This window comes from Choloepus didactylus, chromosome 8, assembly GCF_015220235.1.
Source record: "Choloepus didactylus isolate mChoDid1 chromosome 8, mChoDid1.pri, whole genome shotgun sequence".
Classification (NCBI taxonomy): domain Eukaryota; kingdom Metazoa; phylum Chordata; class Mammalia; order Pilosa; family Megalonychidae; genus Choloepus; species Choloepus didactylus.
In genome coordinates this window covers 326,975-348,904 of record NC_051314.1, presented here as the reverse complement: position 1 = coordinate 348,904, position 21,930 = coordinate 326,975, and the positions used below count along the sequence as shown (strand labels likewise).

The following is a 21,930-nucleotide window of genomic DNA, read 5'->3' as shown; positions in this document are numbered from 1 at the left end:
TATTCCAGGTGTACACCTGGGCAAGAGCACTGAACATAGAAGCCTGCATAACCCAGCAAAGCCCAATTCCAAGCAGGTCACCAGCTGTCCTCTCAGCTGAGCTGGGGCAGGGGTTCCTAGTTCCCAAACAAAACACAGGTACCAAAGGGTAAGAGAGAATTACACAGCCTTATTTTTATTACGATCTACCGAGAAAAAAATTAAAATTCCATCCCGGCTCCAATCCCACCTCCACGTCCTCGGTCCTTGGGAAGCAGCGTGTGTTCAGCGAGGGCCCTGCTGCCCAGGGCTGCCCTTCAGAGCCTGTGGCCTGTGCACAGCCACGACGCAGGCCTGCGTGCTAGCAGCAGGCCCCTTCCTACCATGACGTGGGGGTGAAAGGGCAGCTGGCCGTTGTCTCCAGTGCTCAGCTGTCAACCTTGGGAACTTGGAAGAGATTGGCAATGTCCAGCAGGGCTCGGCGGATGTGGTTCCCAAAGCGCTGGGCGTTCTGTGGGAGCAGAGGCTCAGACTCACCTGCAGGCCAGCTCTGCACCTCTTTGTCTCCAGAAGCAGGGGTCCCGAAGCAAGGGCTCTCCCCGAGCCAGGAGACGGGTGTGCACGCACTCGCGGGGCCTCCCCAGGCTGAGCAGAAGAGGGGTGACTCACCGTTTCCGAGCTCGAGAACTTGCTGGAGACATGGAAGAAGATTGTGTTCTCACCCGCGATCATGTAAGAAACGCCGTAGCCGTCATCTGCTACCTGCAGGCAACGTGAGGGGTGGAGGTGGGGAGGGGAGAGTTCAGGGTCTGAAAGCCAAACTGGATGTGCAGGAGGAGGACCTGCCCCAGACACTGAATGCTCTCTCTGAGATGAGGTCAGCACAGCCCCCAGGAAGACAGGGTGAGAGGGACGCCCTGCACTGGCCCCACTCATGCTTCTTTCAGAGTCCCAAATCCAGCGTCAGCCCCTCAGTTGAAGCTTACCTGCTCTCCAAGAAGATCTCTGGCCTGACAAACCCACCCAGGCTAACGTGTCAGCAGGAGAGAGCGTGACTCTACAGTAAGCACGGTTTGGGACAGCCCATTAACCCACCATCTTGGCTGCTGGAAAGCAGCCGTGGGCACCGCCACACCTCCAGGGGTTGCTGGGCACTGTCCTCCTGTTTCCCTGCAGCTCAGCCCAGGCCCTCATGGTCCTGGCCTCACCTCACAGCAGCGACGCTCTCCACGGAAGCCCCCATGCCCTGGTCCTCCCACCTGCCCCCCTCAGGGGCACTCACAGGGCCAAAGCCACCTCCGGCACCCAGGTGATTGGGGTACTGGTCTGGGTCAAACATGCGGATCTGGAACTGAGCGATCTGGCTGGTGGAGAGGCGCCAGGGTTCTGAGAGCACCTGCAACACAGACCAGAGCTGGTCAGATGCATGTGGGCCTGCACCTGGCTGACCAGCAGGTGTGCAGAGCTGGGCCACGTCCTGGCGGCTACTCGGCAGAAACCCAACGGTGCTGCCCCTTGTCTGTCCTCCACGCGGCAGCGTCGGATGCCTGTCTCCTGACCTTCCTGGCCACTCCCTCTGCCCCTGGCCCCACTGTTCCCAAGCACGGGGTCTGCCTGCGATGGGGAGCTGGTCTCCCCTGATGGCCCCTCCCCTGCTGTCCTTTCCTTGCCAGCACTGTCAGCCCCCGGCATGCCCCACCTCTGTCCACCCTCCTCACGAGATGCCAGCTCCCACAAGGAGGGGCGGGAAGCCGGCCCTGACTTCCAGGGAACACAGGGAGCCGAGGGCCGGTCCTGTCCACGCACTGACCTCGGCCAGGAAAGGGGATGTGACCCCCAGGTACTTGGAGACCACATAAAGGCAGAAGAGGTGCCTGTCGATCCCAGCGCCCGTCATGGCCAGGCGGTACATGTTCTGATGCTTCTCCGAGGCTTTCCGGAAGAGGTCTTGGAGGTCTGCTTTCTTAGGGAGGCAGAAGAAGAAAGGTGAAGAGAGGCCCTGGACCCCCGGGCAGGCGGGGAGACCCCCATGCCAACCCCGAGGTGGCCTCACCATTGAGTGCGCGTCCATCATGGCCTGCACGAAGGCCGTGGACTCACTGGTGCAGGAACGCACGGTCTCGGTTCGCCCCTCCCGGAACATTCTGGTCATCGAGGCCTCATAGGTCAGACAGAATCTGCCCCTGTCCTGAGGAACAGAGGGCACTTATGGCAGCTGGACCAGGGGCTGCCTCCACCCCCCTGCGCGTGCCGGCCCCTACCCGGAAGTGGGCCAGCTGCAGGGCGATCTGCACGAAGGCGTCAGGGCTGGTCCGACACTTCTTGATGAGGCCTTTGCCGAAGGGCAAGAACTGGAAGCAGTACAGCTCCACATCGTCCGCCAGGGCCTTGGCCACCTGGTAGGAACTCTCAATGGCTGCCTGGCACTGCCAAGAAACAGAGGGGACGGTGGGCAGAGCTGCCCCAAGCAGCACTCGGGGTGTTCCTGGAGGGTCGCACGAAGGGAAAGGCTGGGTGTGTCTTTCAGCGTCCCCCCCGCCCCCCACCCTCAGTGCCCGGGCAGATGGGAGAGGCGGAGAGGAGGACGAGGTGGGGGAGAGTCTCCAAGAACTCATCACTCTCCCACATCTGCGCCCCGACCCTCCTCAGGAACCGTCCACCTGCCTCTGTGTCCGACCCACCTCCTCAGGGATGTCCCACTGTAGCCGCTGAGGAGGTGGCAGCGAGGGGTTCGGTTTGCCCAGACAATGCCCGCTCTCCGTGTAGCCCAAGTGGAAGGTCTCAGTGGCCAACACAAACTGGGGGGAGAGGGGTCTGTTTGAAAGGCCCACCCTTTGCCCCCAAGCCTGACCCCACCAAGACCCTCTCCTGCCATTCACCTCCCAGAGGTGCCCTATGATGGGTGCATCTGCCCACGCGTGCTCTGTGTTGAGGCCCAGCCGGCCGTTCTTGAAGGCGATGACAGTGAAGGACTTGTCAAACCACCTGCAGGGCAGAGGGAGCAGTAGTGCAGAGGCCTGGTGCAGGACGGCGCCCAGCAGGCTGAGGCGGGCTGCAGGGATGCAGGGCTGCGGGGCTGCGGGGTGGCCGGCTGCGGGGCGGCAGGCTGCAGGGATGTGGGATGCAGGGCTGCGGGGATGCGGGCTGTGGCCCACCTGTTGTAGCAGTTGCCGTGCAACAGGGCCTTGCCGTAGAGGCTGAGGCTGGCCTCGTCATCAGGCTCATAGTCGTGGGAGTCCTCGTCCAGAGCCACGAAGAAGGCTGCCCGCTCGATGGCCTCCAGCGCCGCCTTATTCTTGCCGCAGCTGAAGAAGGCCCGGCGAGCCTCTGCCCACTCCACCCTGGGGCACAGGGCAGTGCTGGCTCAAGGCCGGGCTGTCCAGGAAGGAGCTGGGCCTTCACAGCCTGGACCACAAGTGGCACCACTGCCTGGCATTGGGGGCAGGCTGGGGACCCTGCCCAGGGAGCTCCAGGGGGGTGGGAGGTGAGGGATCCTCTCCCCCTGGGGTTGCACCCAGGCCCCCCTGCACCCTGCATTGCCCCTGCCCCTGCCGGCAGCCGGGTACCTGCCCCCGGCAGTGAGTGCAGCCAGCCTCTCCTCCCCGGGCTGTGGCGGCGAGGGGTCATCCAGGATCCTCTGGATCTGCAGCTCCAGGTCTCGGGGCTTGAGCAGGCGGGAGCCATTGTAGAGCCACACCTTGAAGAAGCGGCCCTTGTGGTAGACGGCCACGTGCCTGCTGTCCAGGAGGTGCTGCAGGACATCTGCGACGGGGGGGGGGCCTGGGGGTGGGCTGTGGCCTGGGGGACCCACCCTGCCCCACACCCTGCTCGGGAGTTGTTTCTGGGACAGGAGCCAGCTCCTGGCAGGTGCACCGGGCCAGTGCCCCAGGGCTGTCCTCGCCTCTGCTCTCAATGCCAACAGCAGCTCCAGGAGGTTTCACACAAGAAGAAGCTGAAGCTCAAGGAGTTAAGCCAACTGTCTGAGGACAAACAGGGTTTGAAGCCGGATCCTGGTTCCTGTCCCCTGGGCAGCCTCACACTGGCCATGGCCCCCGTGCACCCTCCTCACTGTAGAAGCCCCAAGCTGGACGTCCTGCTCCAGTTGGCGACACTTCTGCCGCACTGTCTGCTTGCACAGCCACGCTCCCGGCACGGTGAGCACCCAGCATCAACCTGGTGAGTGGTGCTGCCTACGTGCCTCACGAATTGACTGCTTTTCACAGCTATAGTCCCTGAGGCACTGGCCTCGGGGCCAGCGGGTGGCAGGACGCCGCCGCATGCTGGGCCTGGGAGGGTGTCCCGGTACCTGTCTCCTTGCCCGGGATGCGAGTGGTGTTGAACATCCGCTCCATCTGGGAGGAGCACATGGGCACGATGCCGAGCGCCATCACCTGCGAGGAGGGCCCAGCATGACGTGGTGGCACCTGCTGGGCCTGCCCCTCCGCCCCGGCTGCCACTCACAGGCTTGATCTCCTCACGGTCCAGCTTCCGGCGGTACGTGATCATGGCGTGGATGACGTTTCCCATGCGGGCAGCCTGCACCTCTGTGGTCTTGACGAGCACATAGTCCTGGGGAAGGGGCAGGGCACAGGGCGGGTGCGAAGGAGGGCACAGCAGCCTGCCCGGGACAGTCCGTCCGCACCGTCCGCCCGCTTTCCCCAAGCCATCCTGCACGCGCCATCAGGGTGAGCTTCCAGAATCGCAAAACTCATCGAGTCACTCCCTGCCCCTGCCTCCCTGAGCTGCGTCCCATCTGTGGAAGCTACTGCACTGGTTCGTTTGCTTATGTATTTTGTTTTGAGAAAGGGGTTCCACTGCTTAAAGAGGAAAAAAAAGAAACTAGCTTAAAATGCCTGGCCGGGAAGTTGTCCGTGAGCTTTGGGACAGGACGTGTGAGGGGAAGGGGTTCCAGCAGGGCCCTTGTGCCGCTCTATGAGAAGCAGCGTGGACTCGGTTCGTGGTTCTGGGCCCAGGAGTTAGAAGCCCTCCTGGGGACGGTGTGAGGAGGAAGGATGAGGGTGGTGCCATGAGCCTGAGATTCAGTGTTGGTGACAGAGCAGGGTTCTGCTGGGTTCTCGGGAACCTCAGCATCCTCAGCACCCCTAAGCTGCTCCAAACCGTCCTCCAGGATCTCCACCCCCTCTTCCCAGGCCCCCCCCTGCCCCCCCCCGACGCACACGCACACACACACACACGCACACGCACACACACGCACACACACGCACCCCGCCTGTGGACGGCCAAGCAGGCTCACCATGACGTAATAGTTGCTGTTCACCATGAGGGGGCTCCTGCCTCGAAGGTAGATGTACTCCTCCCACCAGTCGCTCACCTGCAGCAAGTGCAGGCTCAGGATGGGGCTGGCAGGTGCGGGGCGGGGCAGCAGGGATCCGGGTGCGTGAGGGTGGGAGAGCCCGGGAGGGGACTCACGTAGTTGGTTGCCCACCAAGACTTGAGCACCAGGTACTTCTGCAGCCTGGGGGCTGTCTTGTCCTGGAATTCTTTGGCCAGCACCTCCATGCGGTAATATTCTTCGTCATCCAACAACGGCCGCACTGACTCCAGGTACTGTCCACCAGGCTGTTGTCACGGTGGGGGCCACACAGCCGTGGCCGCCTGCCCTGCCCAACCCCACCTTCTCTGCCCGGCCCACCCAGCACTCTTAGGCCCTCTCTTTGCAGGGGATCAACCCTTAGGTTTGGGCAAGTCCTCTGAATCTGGTCTCCCCTGCCCCTGAAGCCTGACCGAGCCTCTCACCCGCTGAATTGTGGCAGGCACGCTGGGCACCGGGAGCTTGGGCAGCGACGTCTGGAAGCTGTAGAGCATGGGCCGCCGGCTGGACAGAAGCCGGACACAGATCTGGAGTTGTAGGAGGGCAGGGATGGGGGTGGGAGCCAGGAGAAAGAATGAAACAAGTTAGCACACACTTGAGGAGCCAGGGCCCCCAACCCCCGGAACCAAGCTGTCCCCTCCAGGTGCAGGGCTGTCCCTCTCCCCTGCAGTTCAGAACCCCACATGAGGGTCCCATGTCCTACCAGCTGCCCAGCCCACCACCCCAGTTTCTGCTCACAGCCCAGATCTTGGTGGAGTGGCTGGTCTTGCCGTGCATCTCAAACATCCACCCGTGGTAGGAAAGCAGCAGTTTCAGGGTTTGGCGGAAGAAGAAGATGCCAGTTGCCCAGACCCCGGTGGAGAAGACAGCCATGCTGACAAGGGCCCGGGCCTGTGGGCTCTGGTAGGGGCCGCACCTTTGGAGAGCGGAGAGGGCTGGGTGCCAGCTGCAATGTATCCCCCTGGGTTCAACGCTGCTTTCTGGTTGTGAGTGTTCAGGGGGAGTGCCCAGGGCAAGAGCTGCCCCAGGCACGCTCCTGCCTGAGGGCATCCCACGAACCGGGGAGTGGCTGCTGTCTGGCCAGCCCAGCCCTCTCTCCTGAACCCCTGTGCCCCCTCGGGGCTCTGCTCCCTTACCCATCAGGGATGCATCTCCGGATACAGCTGACCAGCCCCATGGAGATGTCCACACCGCAGTAGGAGGAACCCACTGTTGCCATGACGACGACCAGCCAGCTGGTGGGGCTGCCCGGGTACACACCCCTAAGCACCCCGTTCTGTGGGGGCAGAAACGGGGAGCTCTCCCAGGAGCCTCGGGAGCAGCCCCGCAAGGTGTGCTGCCCGGCTCCCCGACTCGCCCCCTGCGGGCGCTGCTGCTTCCTTGCCCAAGCCCGCCGGCGCCCTCCTCCGGCTCACACTCGCGGACCCGCGGATCCCTCGGCGTGGCCCCTCTCCCGAGCGCCAAGGTTTGGGGCTGGGGACCCCGACGACTGCACAACAGCTGGCACCTGGCCGCCGCCTCTTCCCGCGGGGCCTGTTCTGCACCTGCTGGGGGACCTGTGCCCACCTTGATGCGAATCAGGCGCTTCTTCCAGGAGTTGATTCCGGACAGGTAGATGTGTTTCAGGGCCTCCCGACTGAGCCGGAAGTCGACCCCGTCCGGGGTCACGGTGAACTGGAAGGCCACGGCCTGGTGCGCTTCCGCCATCCTAGGGCTCGGCCGGCGCCTGGGGAGGGGCGGGTGCGCGGCGGCTCAGCAGGCCCCGCCCCGCCCCGCGCCCGTCCCCCCGCGCCCCGGTCGGCCAACGGCCACCGAACGCCGCGGCCGCGCTCCCGGGTCCGCACGACGGGGCGAGGCTCGGGGAGGGGCCGTGCGCGCTTGAGGGCGCCCCCGCGGCGAGGACGGGGGCCGCCGGGCCGGGGCCAGAGCGCGCCGGGAGCGACGGCGGCCTGCGCGGCGGGCCCGGGGCGCCCCAGCCCGGGCACATGGCCCCCTGTCGCTGCCCTGGGTCCTCGCGCCCCCTACTCACGGCTCGAGACGCTTCGCTGCTGTCGGGTGCGCGCTGTGCGGCCGCCGCTCTGGCCCGTGTCCCCACGTCCTTCAGGCCCGCCCCGCCCCGGGAACCCGACACTCACTCCCAAATTGGGGCTGGGAAAACAGACGCGGGGCGGGAGCCAGCGCCCCCTTCCTCCCCGGGCAGAACCAGAAGTAGGGGGCCGGGTTTCCGCAAGCCCAAGGTTGCCCAAAGGTCTGGGGGCTTGGGGGAGGGGGTGAAGAGTTTCACGTGAGGATGGTGGTATTAACGCTAAAAATAACCGCATGTAGGGGAAAGGTCAGCAGTGTGTCAGCTGTGTCCCCTGGTCTTCATGCTCAAGGCTGGACCGCCCCACCTCCGGGCCCCCGCCTGCCTATCACCCCCATCCCCGTCCCCACCACACCTCCGGGTACGTGTCACCCCTAACCTGGAGACAGGGAGAGGGAGGATGTGGAGCCCCCAATTAACAGTGACCCTCACAACCACTTTCAAGCCCAGGGACTGTCCAGCCTGCTTCCTGGGAGGGGAAACTGAGGCTCAGAGCAGTTGTCACTGTGTCAACCTGTGCGATGCTTTGCTAGGTACTTTCTGCTGCTACAGAGCAGGCCAGGACCAGGTGGGAGGGGAGAAGCTCTTTATTGTCTGCAGGTACACAGGTAGGGGCTCCCTGCCCAGGCGCGACCCCAGGCGGCCTCCTCGAACCACTCTCTTGTGGGGGCTCAGCCCTCCCCAGGCCTCTTTGCCCCTCCCCTCCAAGGTCCAGCCTGGAGGCTCAGGGGGATCCGAGGAATGGGGAGAATCAGGACGAGGGGCGGAAGTGGGTCAGCTGCCCCTTCTGCTGGAAGTAGAACTGGAAGCGAGACTGGGCATACTCCTGGGGGCAGACCCCGCACAATGGTAAGGTGGCTCGGCCAGCACCACCGCCGGCTGCCCCATGGCCACCAGGACCCACACCAGTTCTTCTGAAGGACCCAGGGCTGTCCCCTGCTGCTCCCCGCCTCCCCCCAACATGCTCATCTTGGGGGTTATTTACCATGTAACCAAACTCAATGGTGGACATGGAAGCCTGGAGGATGGACCAGAGACCCCAGAAGAAATGAGATGCCAGAGCATACCTGGCAGGGGTGGGGGGCAGGAAAAGTAGGGGTTCAAGAGCTCAGGTGGCATTGCCAGGAGGCCCCCAGGCTGTCCAGGCCCTGCAGCGCTTACCCCGCCCCCTCCCGACTCTCCCTGCCTTCAGGCTGCTGGCTGCGGTCCTCGCTCCTTCTCTCCCCTTCTCCTCCGTCTCCCTCTCGTTTGCACCCCAGCTTTTTCCTCCCTGGCCCCAGCTCTTCCTCCCTCACCGGTTGACCTCCGCCAGCAAGTCCTCTTCCAGCTTCCTCTGCTCCTCTTGGGAGGGGGTCTCACCTTTCTTCACCTCTGCCAGGTAATGGCGAATAAAATGGAGCTGAGATCAACGGACAAGAGTCAGGAATTGGGGAGACTGTGGGGCAAGTCTCCATGAGCCCCCCTTCTCACCACAGCCACCTCCTCCCTCACAGGCCGTTCCTCTCCCCGGTCTCCAGCCACATACCTGCTGTCCCCGGCTGGGGTAGTCTGCCGGCTGCGCTTTGTAGAAAGGCCACTCCTCGTGAGTGTAATCATAAACCCACTCGCAAAAGTGGTTCCCGATGTCAAAACCCCTAGGGGAAAAGGTGGATACAGCCCCTAGAGACCCTGAGCAGCTGGATGCAGAGCCGAAGGCCCACTGTTTCCAGGGCGCCGTGGGCACCACGCATGGACGGGCCCTCACCGGTAGTTGTAGCCGCTGTACTCGAAGTCCACCAGCATGAGACTGTCAGCACTTCCTGCCTCAGAGAGCAGCAAGATGTTCCCTGGGGGGACGGGGTGGGCTCTGGTCACCCCAGGGCCTCTGGCCCCCGGATAGCACAGCAAGCATCTCCCTGAGCCGGGAGGGCCCCCCTAACTCCCCAGGGCAGAGCCCAGCTCTAACTGCCTTAACCTTGAATGCTGCCCACCCTGTGCACATCTTGTTTTAAGAAAACGCACACCCGGATGTTTTCCCAAGCCCTGCATGCAAGCCTCCGGCACTCAGCCCTGTACCATCTGGAGTGGCCGCCTCAGGCACGGACCCACTCCAGTGAGCTTCTTGGCGTCTCGCTGTACCTCGCGAGGTGGCTGCAGCTCTCTATAAGTTCCCCTAACAGACGCTTAAGGACTGACCACCTGGTGTTCAGTGCCTCTTCCCTTGGAATCTCCACAGGCCCTGATGGGGGGCAGTGGGGGGCAGTCCTGACCGGGACTCCCCCGGTTCTCCTTTCACGGTGAGACCTGCCATTGCTTCAGTGAGATACAACACCCCCCACCTCGGGTCAGGGTGGGCCTCTGGTCCCCCGCCAGGGTCAGGGGGACTTAGATGCCTTCTCCTACCTTCCTGGATATCGTTGTGGCAGAAGACCACTGGTGATGGGGTGCAGTCTAGCAACTTCCTGCAGGGAACAGGAGACAGGGTCCTGACCAGGAGTGACCAGAGGCGGCTCAGGGTCCACCTGCAAAGACCTGCTGGGCACCAGGTGCCTCCTGTGCCTAGCTGTGCCCTCACCTGAGGTTGCCCATCTCTTCCTTTAGGCCGTACATCTCCAGCAGGTTCACCTGGGGCAGGCCACTGGGGGGCAGGTCCTGGATCTGCTTTAGGTACCTGAAGCCCAAAGAAAAGGACACACACTGTTATCCATGCCCCACCACCCTCCCACTGACCCTTCACACCTGACTGCCCCACCCATCTTGTCACTGATGTGTCTGACAACACGTGGAAGTCTGTCCCGTGGGAGCCCAGGCAGACACTGGGACATCTGACCCCTCAGCTGGAGGCCAGGCAGTCACAGATACAAGGGCCAGCACGAGGGGTCAGCCAAGGAACACAGGAACCCTGAGGGGGCCCCGACTCACCGCTCCATGGTCCCAAACAGCCAGTGGGGCTCTTTGGTGAAAGGCATCTCCATGCCATGGAACTGGGCCATCTTCGTGGCAATGGCTGCCGACAACACTGGCTCACGCAGCTCTCGAGTTTTCAGGGACCGGCTCTGCACCCAGGAACCTATCAGGGTGGTGAGGGGGCTGGGGCGGGAAGGGGCTGGGGCAGGAGGATAGGGAGGCGGGGCTGTCAGGGTCTGGGGGAGGCGGTGCCTTAGGCAGATCGAGGCTGGGCTGCGCTCGTACTGGGATGTACTGTTCCAGCCGGCCCTCTGGAAAGACTCCGAAGAGCTGGGGCCCCAGGGACCGCTCGGCAAGGATGGCGAACATCACGCTTTCAAGGACCAAGGAGTCCACACCCTGGAGGAAGATGGACAGCAAGGGAGCCGAGGGCCTGGTCTCTCCTCCCTCCCCTGTTGGGCCTTCCTTTCCGAAGCTATCAGCCCCCAGCCTCAGTTTCCCATCGGCACAACGGAGAGGTCCTAAGGCGTGGGGCGCTGGCCCTCGTTCCCTCCTCACCTGCAGAATGGCCCCGTACAGCCGAAGCAGCACCTCCCGGGGCTCCTCGCTGACGCTGGGTAGGTGGTCAGGGAGCGAGCAGCGGAAAAGCAGGTTACTGAGGCCCCCGCTGCAGACCACAGGGCGCGCTCAGCCGGCGGCCGACCCCGCCCCCCGGACCCCGCCAGCAGCCAGGCCCCGCCCCACCCACGTACCGGCAGGCAGGCCCCGCCCCCCGGGCCCCTCCATCAGCCAGGCCCCGCCCCACTCACGTCACCGGCAGGCAGGCCCCGCCCCCCGGAACCCGCCCCCGCGTTCCCGACAGCTAGGTCCCGCCCCACCGGCCCAGAGCCCCCAGCCCGCTCCGGGTTTCGGCGCTCAGTGCTTGCATAAACATCAAGCCCAAATCTGACCCCTGACCCCGGCCCGCGCTCAGGAGGGAGGCTGACCCTTGACCTCCCACCTCACGGGGTTAACCCTCAGCTCCTCGGGCCGCACTTGGCGCCAGGCCCCTCCCAGGTGCTCCCGGCACCACTGGAATGCTCGACGCTCGGCGTCACGCGACAGCATCGGGGTGCGACGCCGGTTCGAGGCCGCGTCCGGGCATTTGGACGGCCCCAAGAGGTCCCTGACCGGGCGGCCCCCGACGGCCCCACCTCCGGCCACAGCTGCCCCCTCCGCCGCCATTCCGCGGGCTCGGCCCGGTCCCAACGCCCAGCCGCGCTCGGCCCTCTTCGGAAGAGCTCGGCTCCTTCCGGCCGCGCTCGGCTCTGCTTCCGGCCGGCCTGGGCTTCTCGGGTCATTCTCGGGTCTCTTCGGCACTTTCGGCTCTTTCCGGCGTCACTCGGCTCTCTCCGTGACCCTAGTCCGGGTGCGCTTTTCTAAGGCGAAGTTAAGCGCGTCTCTGCTCTGCTCCGCCCCTGGGGCGTGGCCGCTCAAAAGACCGGCTGCTGTTTGGATCGTGGCCTGTAACTGAGCAAACGGCGCGGGCCAATCAGGAGTGTCGCGTGCGGTTGGGCGCGTAGCGTGCCAGGTGGGCGTGTCAAGTGGGCGGGGGTGATGCGTCATCCGTCCGCGCGAGAACCGACTGGTCTGCGGGCGCGTAAAGGGAAAGGGGGAAGTGGAGACGTCGGTCGGGAGGAGCGAGGGGGTCGGCCCAGAAAGAGAGTGGTTGAGTGGGTGTGACCGAGGCCTGAGTGTGTGACACACGGAGGGGAAAGTGTGTGTGACACACATCCAGGGGAGAGAGTGAGGGCACATCGTAGGGGCTCAGTAAACATTTGTTCCATGAGTGAGTGAAAGATTGGGACTCTGATTGGATGGCTACACTTGGAGCAGCTGCAGTGACTTCCTTAATCACCACTGGGCCTCCCTTGTCGGTAGAAGTGCCGCCTCGAATGGTGCTTGAAACTGGCGAGAAGACCTTACCTTAGGTTGGAAAAAGTTGCCAGTTGTCTTCATCCCCCTCCACTACCTCTCATTGCCTCCAGACCTAAAACCAGAGTCCAGTTCCAGCATGCCCCAAGCCAGGAGAAGGCTGAAACACGGGAGCAGGGGCCTCCTGGAGCTGTGTCATGTCCTCTCTGCCCACCTCTGCTGTTTCGTGGGTGCTCAGACTCATTCCCCATGGACAGCTCCCCACGGAATGCATGCCTTATGTATTTCTGCTTTCTTCCCTGGGCTCCCGTGGCAACCAGAGTGATTTGATCCACAGGGATCGTGGCAGTGTCTATGAGATGTAGTGCTCTTAATGGTGAAATAGATGGGCCGCTGATTAGAGTGTTGTTTGACTTGTATAACTAGAAAAAAATTCAGAATGGGTGTGCAAAAGGCTTGTCATTTGCTACAATGGAAAATCATGGTCCCTCACTCTGAATTTAAAGCTGAGCCAGTTCTCAGATCCAGAGGCCATTGATTGAAAGGGAGGCCTGATCCCTTTGAGGAAGGAGCCTACAATGCCACCACAAGGAGACACACAAAAATATTCCTCCCATCCTTACTGAAAGGGACCTAGAGACATTTAGCAAAGTAACTCTGAATTGGGGGGAAGGGAATATCCAGACCTTTCAAGGGCTGTTAGATTCAGGATCTGAGCTAATGCTCATATCAGAGTACCTGAAATTTCAGGGCTCTGGTTAGAGCGAGGGCTCATGGAAGTCAGATGACAAAGCCCCAGTCCAATTCTTGTAGTTACTCATCTGGTCCCCAATGCACTCTTGGGATGGTTGCACCAGGCAGCTGGCATAGCCTACTACTAACCCCTGACTTGTGGAGTAAGAACCATTATAATAGGAAGGGCGAAGTAGAAGCCCCTGAAACTCCTGAGGCAATCACAGGGCTTTGCCTGGCAGGCCGCATGGGAGGAAGCTGCCCTCCCAACCCTGGGCTTGGTGCCCGGCCAGGTCCTGTGGTCTTCTGGAGGGAGTTGCAGTTGAAGACTCATCCCAGACACCTCCATTCCATACACAGCACTCCACCCGGCCCATCCACAGAAAGGCAGGAACCTTTTGTTTGGGCTTCCTGGCAGTGGGTTCCCTGCTCTGCATTGCATATCATCTGTCGCTCCCTGGATGCCATTCTTCAGGGAAAAATAGAACACCGGGGAGCCTGCGCTTTTCTCTCTCCCCTCTTGCCCACAGGGTCACCATGAGTGAATAAAGCCATGGTTGTTGCCTCCAGTTTGGCTCATTGTCCTAATTGGCCAGACAGCTTGATATGCCCCACTCCCCATGCCCCTACCAGAAAACAGTGCCAATCAGAAACATTTCTGCATTTCAGGTGGAATTGCAGACACTGCATCCCTCAAAGACTCAAAATGGTGTCCCCATCACATCTCTTTCCATTTACCTGAATGGTCCCAGCAAAACCCAGGTGAGTTAAAGAAAATGATGGGGGAACCCCTGCAGACAGTCATCAGCAGCCCCAATAAGAGCAGCTGTGCCAGGTTTGGGGTCTTTACTGGAATTGATTAAGACACCTCTGGCACTTAATAAGGCAATTATTAATGCGGTGAACATTCTTTCCAATTCCCAGTAGTAAAAAAGGGTCAAAAGCAGTTCACATTTATTTTGGAAGGACAGCCACATCCATTCGTTATCTGCTTCAAGCCTGTTTTAACTCCCCTAATCTCTGTTGCAATATAATCCATAGGGACCTTATCTTCCACACATTCTGTGGAATATTGATGACATCATGCTAATGGGACATGGTGAAGAGGAAGTGACGTGTTCTGGATGCCTTGGTAGCACAATGCATGTCTAATGGTGAGGGAGAATCCCCCAAAAGTTCTGGGATCTGCCCCAACAGTGATGTTTTTAGGGGTACGGTGTTCTAGAGCGTGCCAGGAAAATTACAGCATTTTGTATCCCCTATCTCTCAGAGGAGACAGAACACACGATGGGCCTCTTTAGGTTTTGGAGCAGGCGTATACCACACAGGGAACTGTTCTGACCCGATTATCAGGTGACTTGGAAGACTGCCAGTTTTGAGTGTTGCCAGAGCAAAAGAGGGTTCTGCTGAAGATCTGGGTTGGGGGGTGGGGGCAGGCTTCTCTGCCACTTGTAACCTAACAGAACCACTGGGTTAGGGCTGAACTTGTAGTACATAAAGACACTGGGTGGTACCTCTGCCAGGCCCCAGGAGAGCGGCTGTACAGACTCCTGGGGCTCTGGAGCAAGGCTGTGACTACTCCCCGGTTGAAAGCAGGTCCTGGTGTGCTGGTAGACCCAGATAAAAACCAGTGCCTGGTTAGGAGACATCAAATGACCATGCAACCAGCTCTTCCTGTCCGGAGCTAGAATTGTCAGATCCTCCAAGTCAGTAGGTCAGGCAGGCTCAGTAGCAATTCCTCGTGCAAAGAGAACGATGCCCGTGGGGTTGGCCATAAGCATGTCCAGAGGGCACCAGTAAATTACAGGGGAGGTGGCTGAGACCTCCCCATCTTCTACCCGCTCACTGGTGCCTCTCTCTTAGCACACAGAGGAAAACAAACTTCAGGTCTTGTTCATGATGGGTCAGCTTGATGTGCTGGTATAAACTGAGAATGAGCTGCTGCTGCACTGCCCATTCAGAGGAGGCCCTAAGGGCCATGATGAGGAGAGGACCCTGGGAAGATGGAGGGGCAGGAAGCTCCAGGAGTCGGACTGCTGGATTGGCAGGAGCTGTCTGGGGCAACTGCTTGGAAACTGAAATCCAGTGGAACAGTGTGCAGTATCCAGGGAGGGCTGAGGGAAGAGGCTGCTGCTGTAGTGAACATCAGTGAGTTCTTACCCCTGCAGTGGCTGAAGTCCCCCAACCACATGGCAGGCAGTGGGGGCTGCAGTCTGGGCGGCTGGAGTTACTTGCTGGTGCCAGGGTGGGCAATGAGGCCTCAAAACCCAGGGGGGAGTGGTCTGATCGCCACTCACTGCTCTGGGACAGCTCCTGCAGATGACTGGGGCCCCCTCGGGGAAAACAGGCGGAGGAGGCTTAAAGCGGCAGGGCTTTTTTTCTTTTTTCTTTTCTCTTTCCATTCACTGAGAGCAAAAATGGTTTGGAAAAGTCAGAATTTGAGGGCTCCAGCCCTCAAATCCAACAACAACAAAAGCAAAAACAAAAAACCAGGATTTGCAGAGTGGTGGGAGAACTAGATCTCTAGAGTTATAATAGCATAATTCTCAGAAGGTCCGGTTCTCAACAAAAAATTACAAAACACAAAAAGAAAGAGAAAAATATGGCCCATTCACAGGAAAAAAAGCTTGCCAGAAAATATCCCTGAGGAAGCTCATACCTTGGAACTATCGGTCAAAGACTAATAATCAACGGTCTCAAATATGTTCAATGAGCTAAAGGAATCCATAGGCAAAGAACTAAAGTAAATCTGGAAAATGCTGTCAGTGAAACAAAGAGATAGAGATTATAAAGAAGAACCAATCGGTAATTCTGGAGCTGCAAAGTACAGTAATTGAAATGGAAAACTAGAAAGCTTGGACAGCAGACTTGAACAGGAAGAAGGAAGGCTCAGCAAATTTGAGGCAAGACAATGGAAATTATCCAGTGTGAGGAGCAGGAGGTAAAATAGTGAAGAAAAATGCACAGAGCCTGGGGGGCCTGGGGGACACCATCAAGTGCACAACTTATGCACCATTGGAGTTCCAGAGAGACACAAGAGAAAGAATGGGCCAGAAAAAAAGTATTTGAGGAAGTAATGGCCACAAACTTCCCAAAACTGATGAAAGACATGAGTACACATATCAAGAAAGCTCAACAAACTCCACTATTGCAGGATAATCTCTTTACCGAGGAATGTGATAATGAGAACACTAATTCCTTCTCTCCGTGATGCTCTCATAGACCACCTGATGTTTTCTGTTCTAATAGTGAAGAACCAGTTATTCCTTCTCATATAGAAGCATATTTAATAGAACTTTTACCTAAAAACACTCAAGTACAATTTCCAAATGATAAAACTTGGAAAGGCCTTACTATAATAACTGGGACAGATGTTTCATGCCCTTCAAGTCCCATATTAGAAAATTACACTGAAGGAGAAGTTAAACAGCTAAAACAACTGTGAATATTTTCAAGAAAGCAGAAAAGCCCTCTCAACCTTCTTAGATATAGATAGCATGTAATCACCTAGTCTTCTGTGAAAACAGGATGGGCTGCTGCTGTTACTTTAATCATAGAGAAGTTGTAAATAATGTAGCAAGGTTGAATACAGTCCTAATCAAATGTATGCTTATCAACATGATGTAATGGCTAAACTAATAATAAAATGAGAAAACTATATTAACATGTTAGAGACAAGTAATAGTAATCTCTTTTCTAATTTTTATATTAGTAGAAGTATGTTACATTGCCCTTACAGAAATCATAGCTTAATTAGAAAAATATTACTGGTAGAGTTTTACAGGCATTCAAGGCTGAATCTCTGATAATGTGGATACTTTCCTTTAATCTTAAACCACTCATGGATTGAGACACTTCACTTTGTAAGGCATTTGTGTTCATGAAGCATCATTTAATGTAAAAATAAAATATAATTTGATTAAATGTAAATCAAAAGTGTTATAAATTCTCTGTAACTGAGACAAGGGGGGGCTCTCTGATCTCACATCCAGCTGCATCTGGAGGAACAGGGGCTCCCAGGCTTGGTAATGTATCAATTAATTATTACATTGTAAACTTGCTCCTTTTACCTTAAGTGCTCCTTTTAGTAAAAATTTTTTAAAGGTGAATTTTTGTCTTAAGTGCTCTTTATTTTTAAACTATTGTCTGTCCCTGTATTCTCAGTTGAGTGGGAGGTTGCTTGAAAGAAGCTCAAACCCATTGAATCACGATCTGATTAGGCTCAGGCCTTTTCTAACAGAGATCACAGGTTTGAGGTGTAAAGGGATGAACCCGTGACAATTGGCGCCCAACGTGTAGCTTGAGACAAGAATAATTTTGATTTTGTACCTCAGTTAATTTTCCCTAGGGACTTTAGGCACTGTCTAAAGTAATGGCTCAACCTCAAAATTTAGATGCTGCAGGATTACAAGTGTTAATAGGGTTGTCAGGAGCCAGGACTCCAGGGCCTCGGATATTTACTGTAAGAGTTGATGCGGGGCCGTGGGGAGTAGGCAGCAGGTATTCTAGGATTCAAATTGCTCTTCAGGATGGAAACGGATGGCTGTTACCACAACCAACCCACACTCCTGCACCTGGACCTGTTGATTTAACTACAGACATCTTACTGAATGTTTCTTATGTACAATTATGGCTAAACTAGGGGACGGTCAGTTTTTAACTGGAGTATATAGATATGGACCATCATATACTGGTCATTGGCTGCTGAGTTAGCACTATTAAATAACCAGCAGATGCAAGAAGAAGTAGCACTTCTGAGAGAAATAATATGTAGATTTCAACAGTGGCAGGCTATGGGGGCACCTCAGCCACAAAATCCTCCCCTCCAGCTGCAGGTTATTGTACAACCTCAACCCAGGGCATTAGCCTTGCCCGTGAATCATCTTTGAGCTGATGTAGGAGCTACACCTGATGACCCCCAGGCCATAGCATTGTGGCTTGGATGAAATGTACAGGCGATAGAAGGTGTAATGCCTATTAACGATGGACCTATGTGAAGACGGGTTGTGGATGCTTTATTAGCTTCGCCTGCCACATGCCTATCACAGCCCAACAAGCACAGGGTTGGAATATCTCCATAGTTTCTGTTTATCAAGGAGCTCATGGAACCTTGGCATTACGTCATTCACCCACTGTGTTAAAAGATATTGCGAATTCTGATGGTGTTATAGTGGATTTCACTATGGGGATGGTGTTCTCTAATGACTATGCCCTAGCTAGTGGCATAGTTCTACCATCACTTCCAGGCAAGCAGCAGTAGTTGCTGATCAAGCCCAGTTAGATATACTTCCTGATGATAATGCGAAAGCAAGTGCTTTTCCTGAAATTGTCACTGAAGTATATCAAATCCTCAGACTTAACATTCTTGGATAACCTATGCAATGTCCACCAGGGTCTCAACAACAGTCCAGTCAACAGGGAGGCAACAGAAGAAAACAACAATAAACAGGGATCAAAATAGAGGAGACTTCAGATCCTCTCATCCATCCCAGCGACCTCCACAGTCTCCACAAGTGCCCCCATTCCTAGAAATAGAGGGAACTTTGGAGGTAATAGAGGAAAGCAGGACTGAGAAGGCTTGCAAGGCCAAAACCGTCAACAACCCCAGAATCACGGAGAAGATCCACTCAGACAACTGAGACACTATGATCTGCCAGAGGGAAGCTCTCCAAATCCCTATAGATGAGAACGTCAAGAACAACCACAAGACCAGTTAAAGGACACAGGAGCTCAAAGTAATTCCCAGCCCTGAAGGTCAGGGGGGAACAGCAGGACTGTGCACTTAGGGCAGCAAGTTCACGCCCCTCCCTCTCCCACTTCATCTCGTGATGGAACCTCAGGCCCAGCACAGGCGCAAAATATTTAAAGGGTATCATGACTCAGTGGCAGAGGTTTCTTGTTTTCCAAAAGAATTTTTAAATGATGATGATCCAATAGATTATGAGCAAATACAAACTACTCTTGATAAACAAAAAATGCCTATGTACTTTTTAACCTTTAAAGTGAATGGACATAAGGTTGCAGGATAACTCATCCCCATAGAATTAGATTATGCTTTAATAGCTGCTAAAGTTGTGCTTTGGATTAAACTAACAAATTGTGAAATAGAACTTGCTACTAAATTGCCACTTGAGGAATATAAAAATTATATTATTAAGAGTTCTAACCTCTCTAAACATGGGAAGGAAAACAATTAGTGTGAACAAGGTTACATCAAAGTTTTATTAAGTCCAGTATTGATAAAATTTTCTGCTGATGTAGTGGATATATTTAAAAAAATACCAGATGTAAAAGTTAATGTGAATGATATATATTTTTCTAATGTAATAGAAGAACAACGTTTACTTATACCAGAACAAGTGCTTAAAATCTTATTAAAGGGTGGGTATATTGTTTCTTTAAAAAAAATCAGAAATGGCAAAAGAAGTTATATTTCTTGGTTTTAATATTACTTAGGAAGGTCATGATTTAACTGCAGAGCTTAGAGAAAAACTTCTAAATATATCAGCTTCTAAAACCTTAAAACAATTACACAGTATATTGGGGTTTTTAAACTTTGCTCATGCTGGTTGCTGGACTGGGGCGAGCGTGAGTGGTGGCGGCTGACCGGCCCCCCTTCAGCTCGTAGCAGAGAAGGAAACAAGCCTCGAGTCAAGGCGGCCGTGACCTGTCGCCAGCCGGCCACTGCGGGGCCCAAGCTGACCAGCACAATATGCAGAAATGAGTGCCCTAGAATTTGCTGTCAAAGAAACTGTGATGGACAAAGAGCCAATTTTAATAGTTACAGACAGCATGTATTTAGCTAAAAGCTGTTAATGAATAGTTGGGTATTTGGATATCCAATGGGTTTGTTAATAAGAAGAAAAAACCTCTGCAACATATAAGTAACTGGAAAGTTATTGCTAATTGTAAGCAAAATAAGCCCAGTACCTCGTGGTACACGAGCCAGGGCACCAGCAACAAGGAACTTCTATTCATACTGAAGGTAACCTCCTGGCAGAGCAGTCAGCTGCACAAAGCAGTCACATGGCAGGAATGGGTAAGAACTTACCAAGCCTGGACAAGGAGCTGGAACACGTCTTGGCTCAAAGAGTCCTAACCCTAAGGGGTATCCTGTAAAATATATGTATATACACACATACATATATGTATCTCTTTTGGAAAATGGTAATGTTATTATTGAACAAGATGAAAGGAAAAGGATTATCCCTCCAGTTATGAAGAGCAAAATTGGCCCAACAGGCCACAAGACATTTGGAACTATTCATGGAGGATGGGAAGCCACCTTAATTAAACTAAACAATAAATACTGGTGGCCTAATATGATCAAAACAGTCAGATCTGTTGTAGCCAATTGTGAGGAATGCCAAGTAACTAATGCTTCCTCCCAAATTCCTACTCCTCCAAAAACAATTATTCATCCTGATAAACCTTTTGAAAAGTTCTATATGGATTACATTGGTCCTTTGCCCTCACCTCATGGCCATGAACACATTCTTGTTATTGTTGACGCTGGAATGAGATACTGCCGGTTATTTCCAACCAAGGCTCAAAGTGCTAACATCACTGTTAAAGCTCCCAACTTCTCATCAAGTGCTGCGATTCCTAAGGAGCTGCATTTGATCAAGGGTCAGCATTTGTTCTGGTTTGCTAATGATGCCAGGATGCAAAACACCAGAAATGGATTGGCTTTTATAAAAGGGGGTTTATTTGGTTACACAGTTACAGTCTTAAGGCCATAAAGTGTCAAAGGTAACACATCAGCAGTCGGGTACCTTCACTGGAGGATGGCCAATGGTGTCCGGAAAACCTCTGTTAGCTGGGAAGGCATGTGGCTGGCGTCTGCTCCAAAGTTCTGGTTTCAAAATGGGTTTCTCCCAGGACATTCCTCTCTAGGCTTCAGCTTCTCTCCAAAATGTCACTTTCACTTGCTTTTGGGGTATTTGTCTTCTCTTAGCTTCTATAGAGCAGAAGTCTGCTTTCAAAGGCCATCTCCAAAATGTCTCTGTAAGCTGCAGCTCCTCTCTCAGCTCCTGTGCATTCTTCAAAGTGTCCCTCTTGGCTGTAGCAAGCTCACTCCTTCTGTCTGAGCTTATATAGTGCTCCAGTAAACTAATCAAGGCCCATGCTGAATGGCCAGGGCCACACCTCCATGGAAATTATCCAATCAGAACTATCACCCACAGTTGAGTGGGGCGCATTTCCATGGAAACAACCTAACCCAAACGTTCCAACTTAATTTCCACCAATATGTCTGCCCGCACAAGATTATGTCAAAGAATGTGGCTTTTTCTGGGGGACATAATATATACAAACCAGCACAGCATTCAATTCTGCCACCATGAGATGGTGGAGTGAGGACAGAGGACAATGGTTGGAGTTTAGTACCCATTACCACCCCCAAAGTCATGGAGAGGTGGAAAGGAAAGATGGTGAAATAAAATGAGTCTTAACTAAACTTTTTTATGGAGGGCCTTGAAAGTGATATCCACTTATCCCTCCTGTTCAACTTTCCATCAATAGTATACCATCCTCATGGATGCATCAAACACCTCGTAAGTTAATGTTTGGTGTAGATTCTAATTTGCCCTTTGCAAATGTAGATGATGCTAATTTTTTAGAGAAGAACAATTATCTCTTCTGCAGGAACTCAGAGAGGGGCTTACAGCTGCTGTGTCATCCTCCTGCACTCCTGCTTGGAAACCTTTCATTGGCCGATTCATCCAGAAGAGGGTACAGTTTACTCCTCTACATCCGTGATGGAAAAAGCCCACTAGAATTCTCACAGTATTTGATGGTCATCCTGTTGAGATATTGGACCCTCTTGGTCAATGACGAGAGGCTAGTATTGATAATTTGAAACCCACTGCTCATTATGGAAAGATATACACCAGTCCTCAATCTTCAGGATTGGATGATTTGGAGTAGCGCAAAAGACATGGAATTTTTTTGTGTGTGAAGAAAGATCCCAATATTTATCTAGAGGACCAAGGATAGGAAAATG

The 21,930-nt window shown here is 55.1% G+C and overlaps 2 protein-coding genes across 5 annotated transcripts; both read right to left on the bottom strand.

Annotated features, from left to right (window-relative positions):
- Nucleotides 1–149: 149 nt before the first annotated feature.
- Nucleotides 150–7,667, bottom strand: CPT1B (carnitine palmitoyltransferase 1B). Its single transcript, XM_037846213.1, has 19 exons — nucleotides 7,341–7,667; nucleotides 6,878–7,037; nucleotides 6,448–6,587; nucleotides 6,050–6,227; nucleotides 5,737–5,838; nucleotides 5,410–5,547; nucleotides 5,234–5,311; nucleotides 4,441–4,548; nucleotides 4,286–4,370; nucleotides 3,546–3,741; nucleotides 3,135–3,320; nucleotides 2,859–2,964; nucleotides 2,661–2,777; nucleotides 2,241–2,405; nucleotides 2,033–2,167; nucleotides 1,790–1,942; nucleotides 1,262–1,375; nucleotides 649–741; nucleotides 150–490 (listed from the first exon to the last, which is right to left on the bottom strand). The coding sequence occupies exons 2-19, from the start codon at nucleotides 7,016–7,018 to the stop codon at nucleotides 407–409; spliced, it is 2,319 nt and encodes a 772-aa protein (XP_037702141.1). The 5' UTR covers nucleotides 7,019–7,037; nucleotides 7,341–7,667; the 3' UTR covers nucleotides 150–406.
- A 299-nt stretch (nucleotides 7,668–7,966) lies between these two features.
- Nucleotides 7,967–11,665, bottom strand: CHKB (choline kinase beta). Of its 4 annotated transcripts, XM_037846217.1 has the most exons (11): nucleotides 11,281–11,504; nucleotides 10,839–10,947; nucleotides 10,566–10,679; nucleotides 10,296–10,429; nucleotides 9,949–10,044; nucleotides 9,777–9,835; nucleotides 9,139–9,220; nucleotides 8,920–9,028; nucleotides 8,690–8,793; nucleotides 8,380–8,461; nucleotides 7,967–8,220 (listed from the first exon to the last, which is right to left on the bottom strand). In XM_037846217.1, exons 1-11 carry the CDS (start codon nucleotides 11,502–11,504, stop codon nucleotides 8,146–8,148), a joined length of 1,188 nt encoding a protein of 395 aa, XP_037702145.1. In that variant the 3' UTR covers nucleotides 7,967–8,145. The 4 variants fall into 4 exon arrangements, 3 of the variants coding, with proteins under 3 accessions (XP_037702145.1, XP_037702142.1, XP_037702144.1); XM_037846214.1 differs by having other exon boundaries at nucleotides 10,566–10,947; nucleotides 11,281–11,655; XM_037846216.1 differs by lacking the exon at nucleotides 8,380–8,461 and having other exon boundaries at nucleotides 10,566–10,947; nucleotides 11,281–11,662.
- Between the last annotated feature and the right edge of the window lie 10,265 nt (nucleotides 11,666–21,930).

Bases quoted from the DNA above. Each gene is read 5' to 3' on its own strand.
- CPT1B (XM_037846213.1), bottom strand. From the start codon at position 7,018: ATGGCGGAAGCGCACCAGGCCGTGGCCTTCCAGTTCACCGTGACCCCG. The intron at 4,549-5,233 runs GTGAGCCTGCTT...CCCCTTCCCCAG, and splicing joins ACAGCAACTATTACGTCATG to GACTATGTGCTCGTCAAGAC. The intron at 4,371-4,440 runs GTGAGTGGCAGC...CCCTCCTCGCAG, and splicing joins ACCGTGAGGAGATCAAGCCT to GTGATGGCGCTCGGCATCGT.
- CHKB (XM_037846214.1), bottom strand. From the start codon at position 11,504: ATGGCGGCGGAGGGGGCAGCTGTGGCCGGAGGTGGGGCCGTCGGGGGC. The intron at 10,045-10,295 runs GTGAGTCGGGGC...TTTGGGCTTCAG, and splicing joins CTGTTTGGGACCATGGAGCG to GTACCTAAAGCAGATCCAGG. The intron at 8,221-8,379 runs GTAAATAACCCC...GTCTGCCCCCAG, and splicing joins CCATTGAGTTTGGTTACATG to GAGTATGCCCAGTCTCGCTT.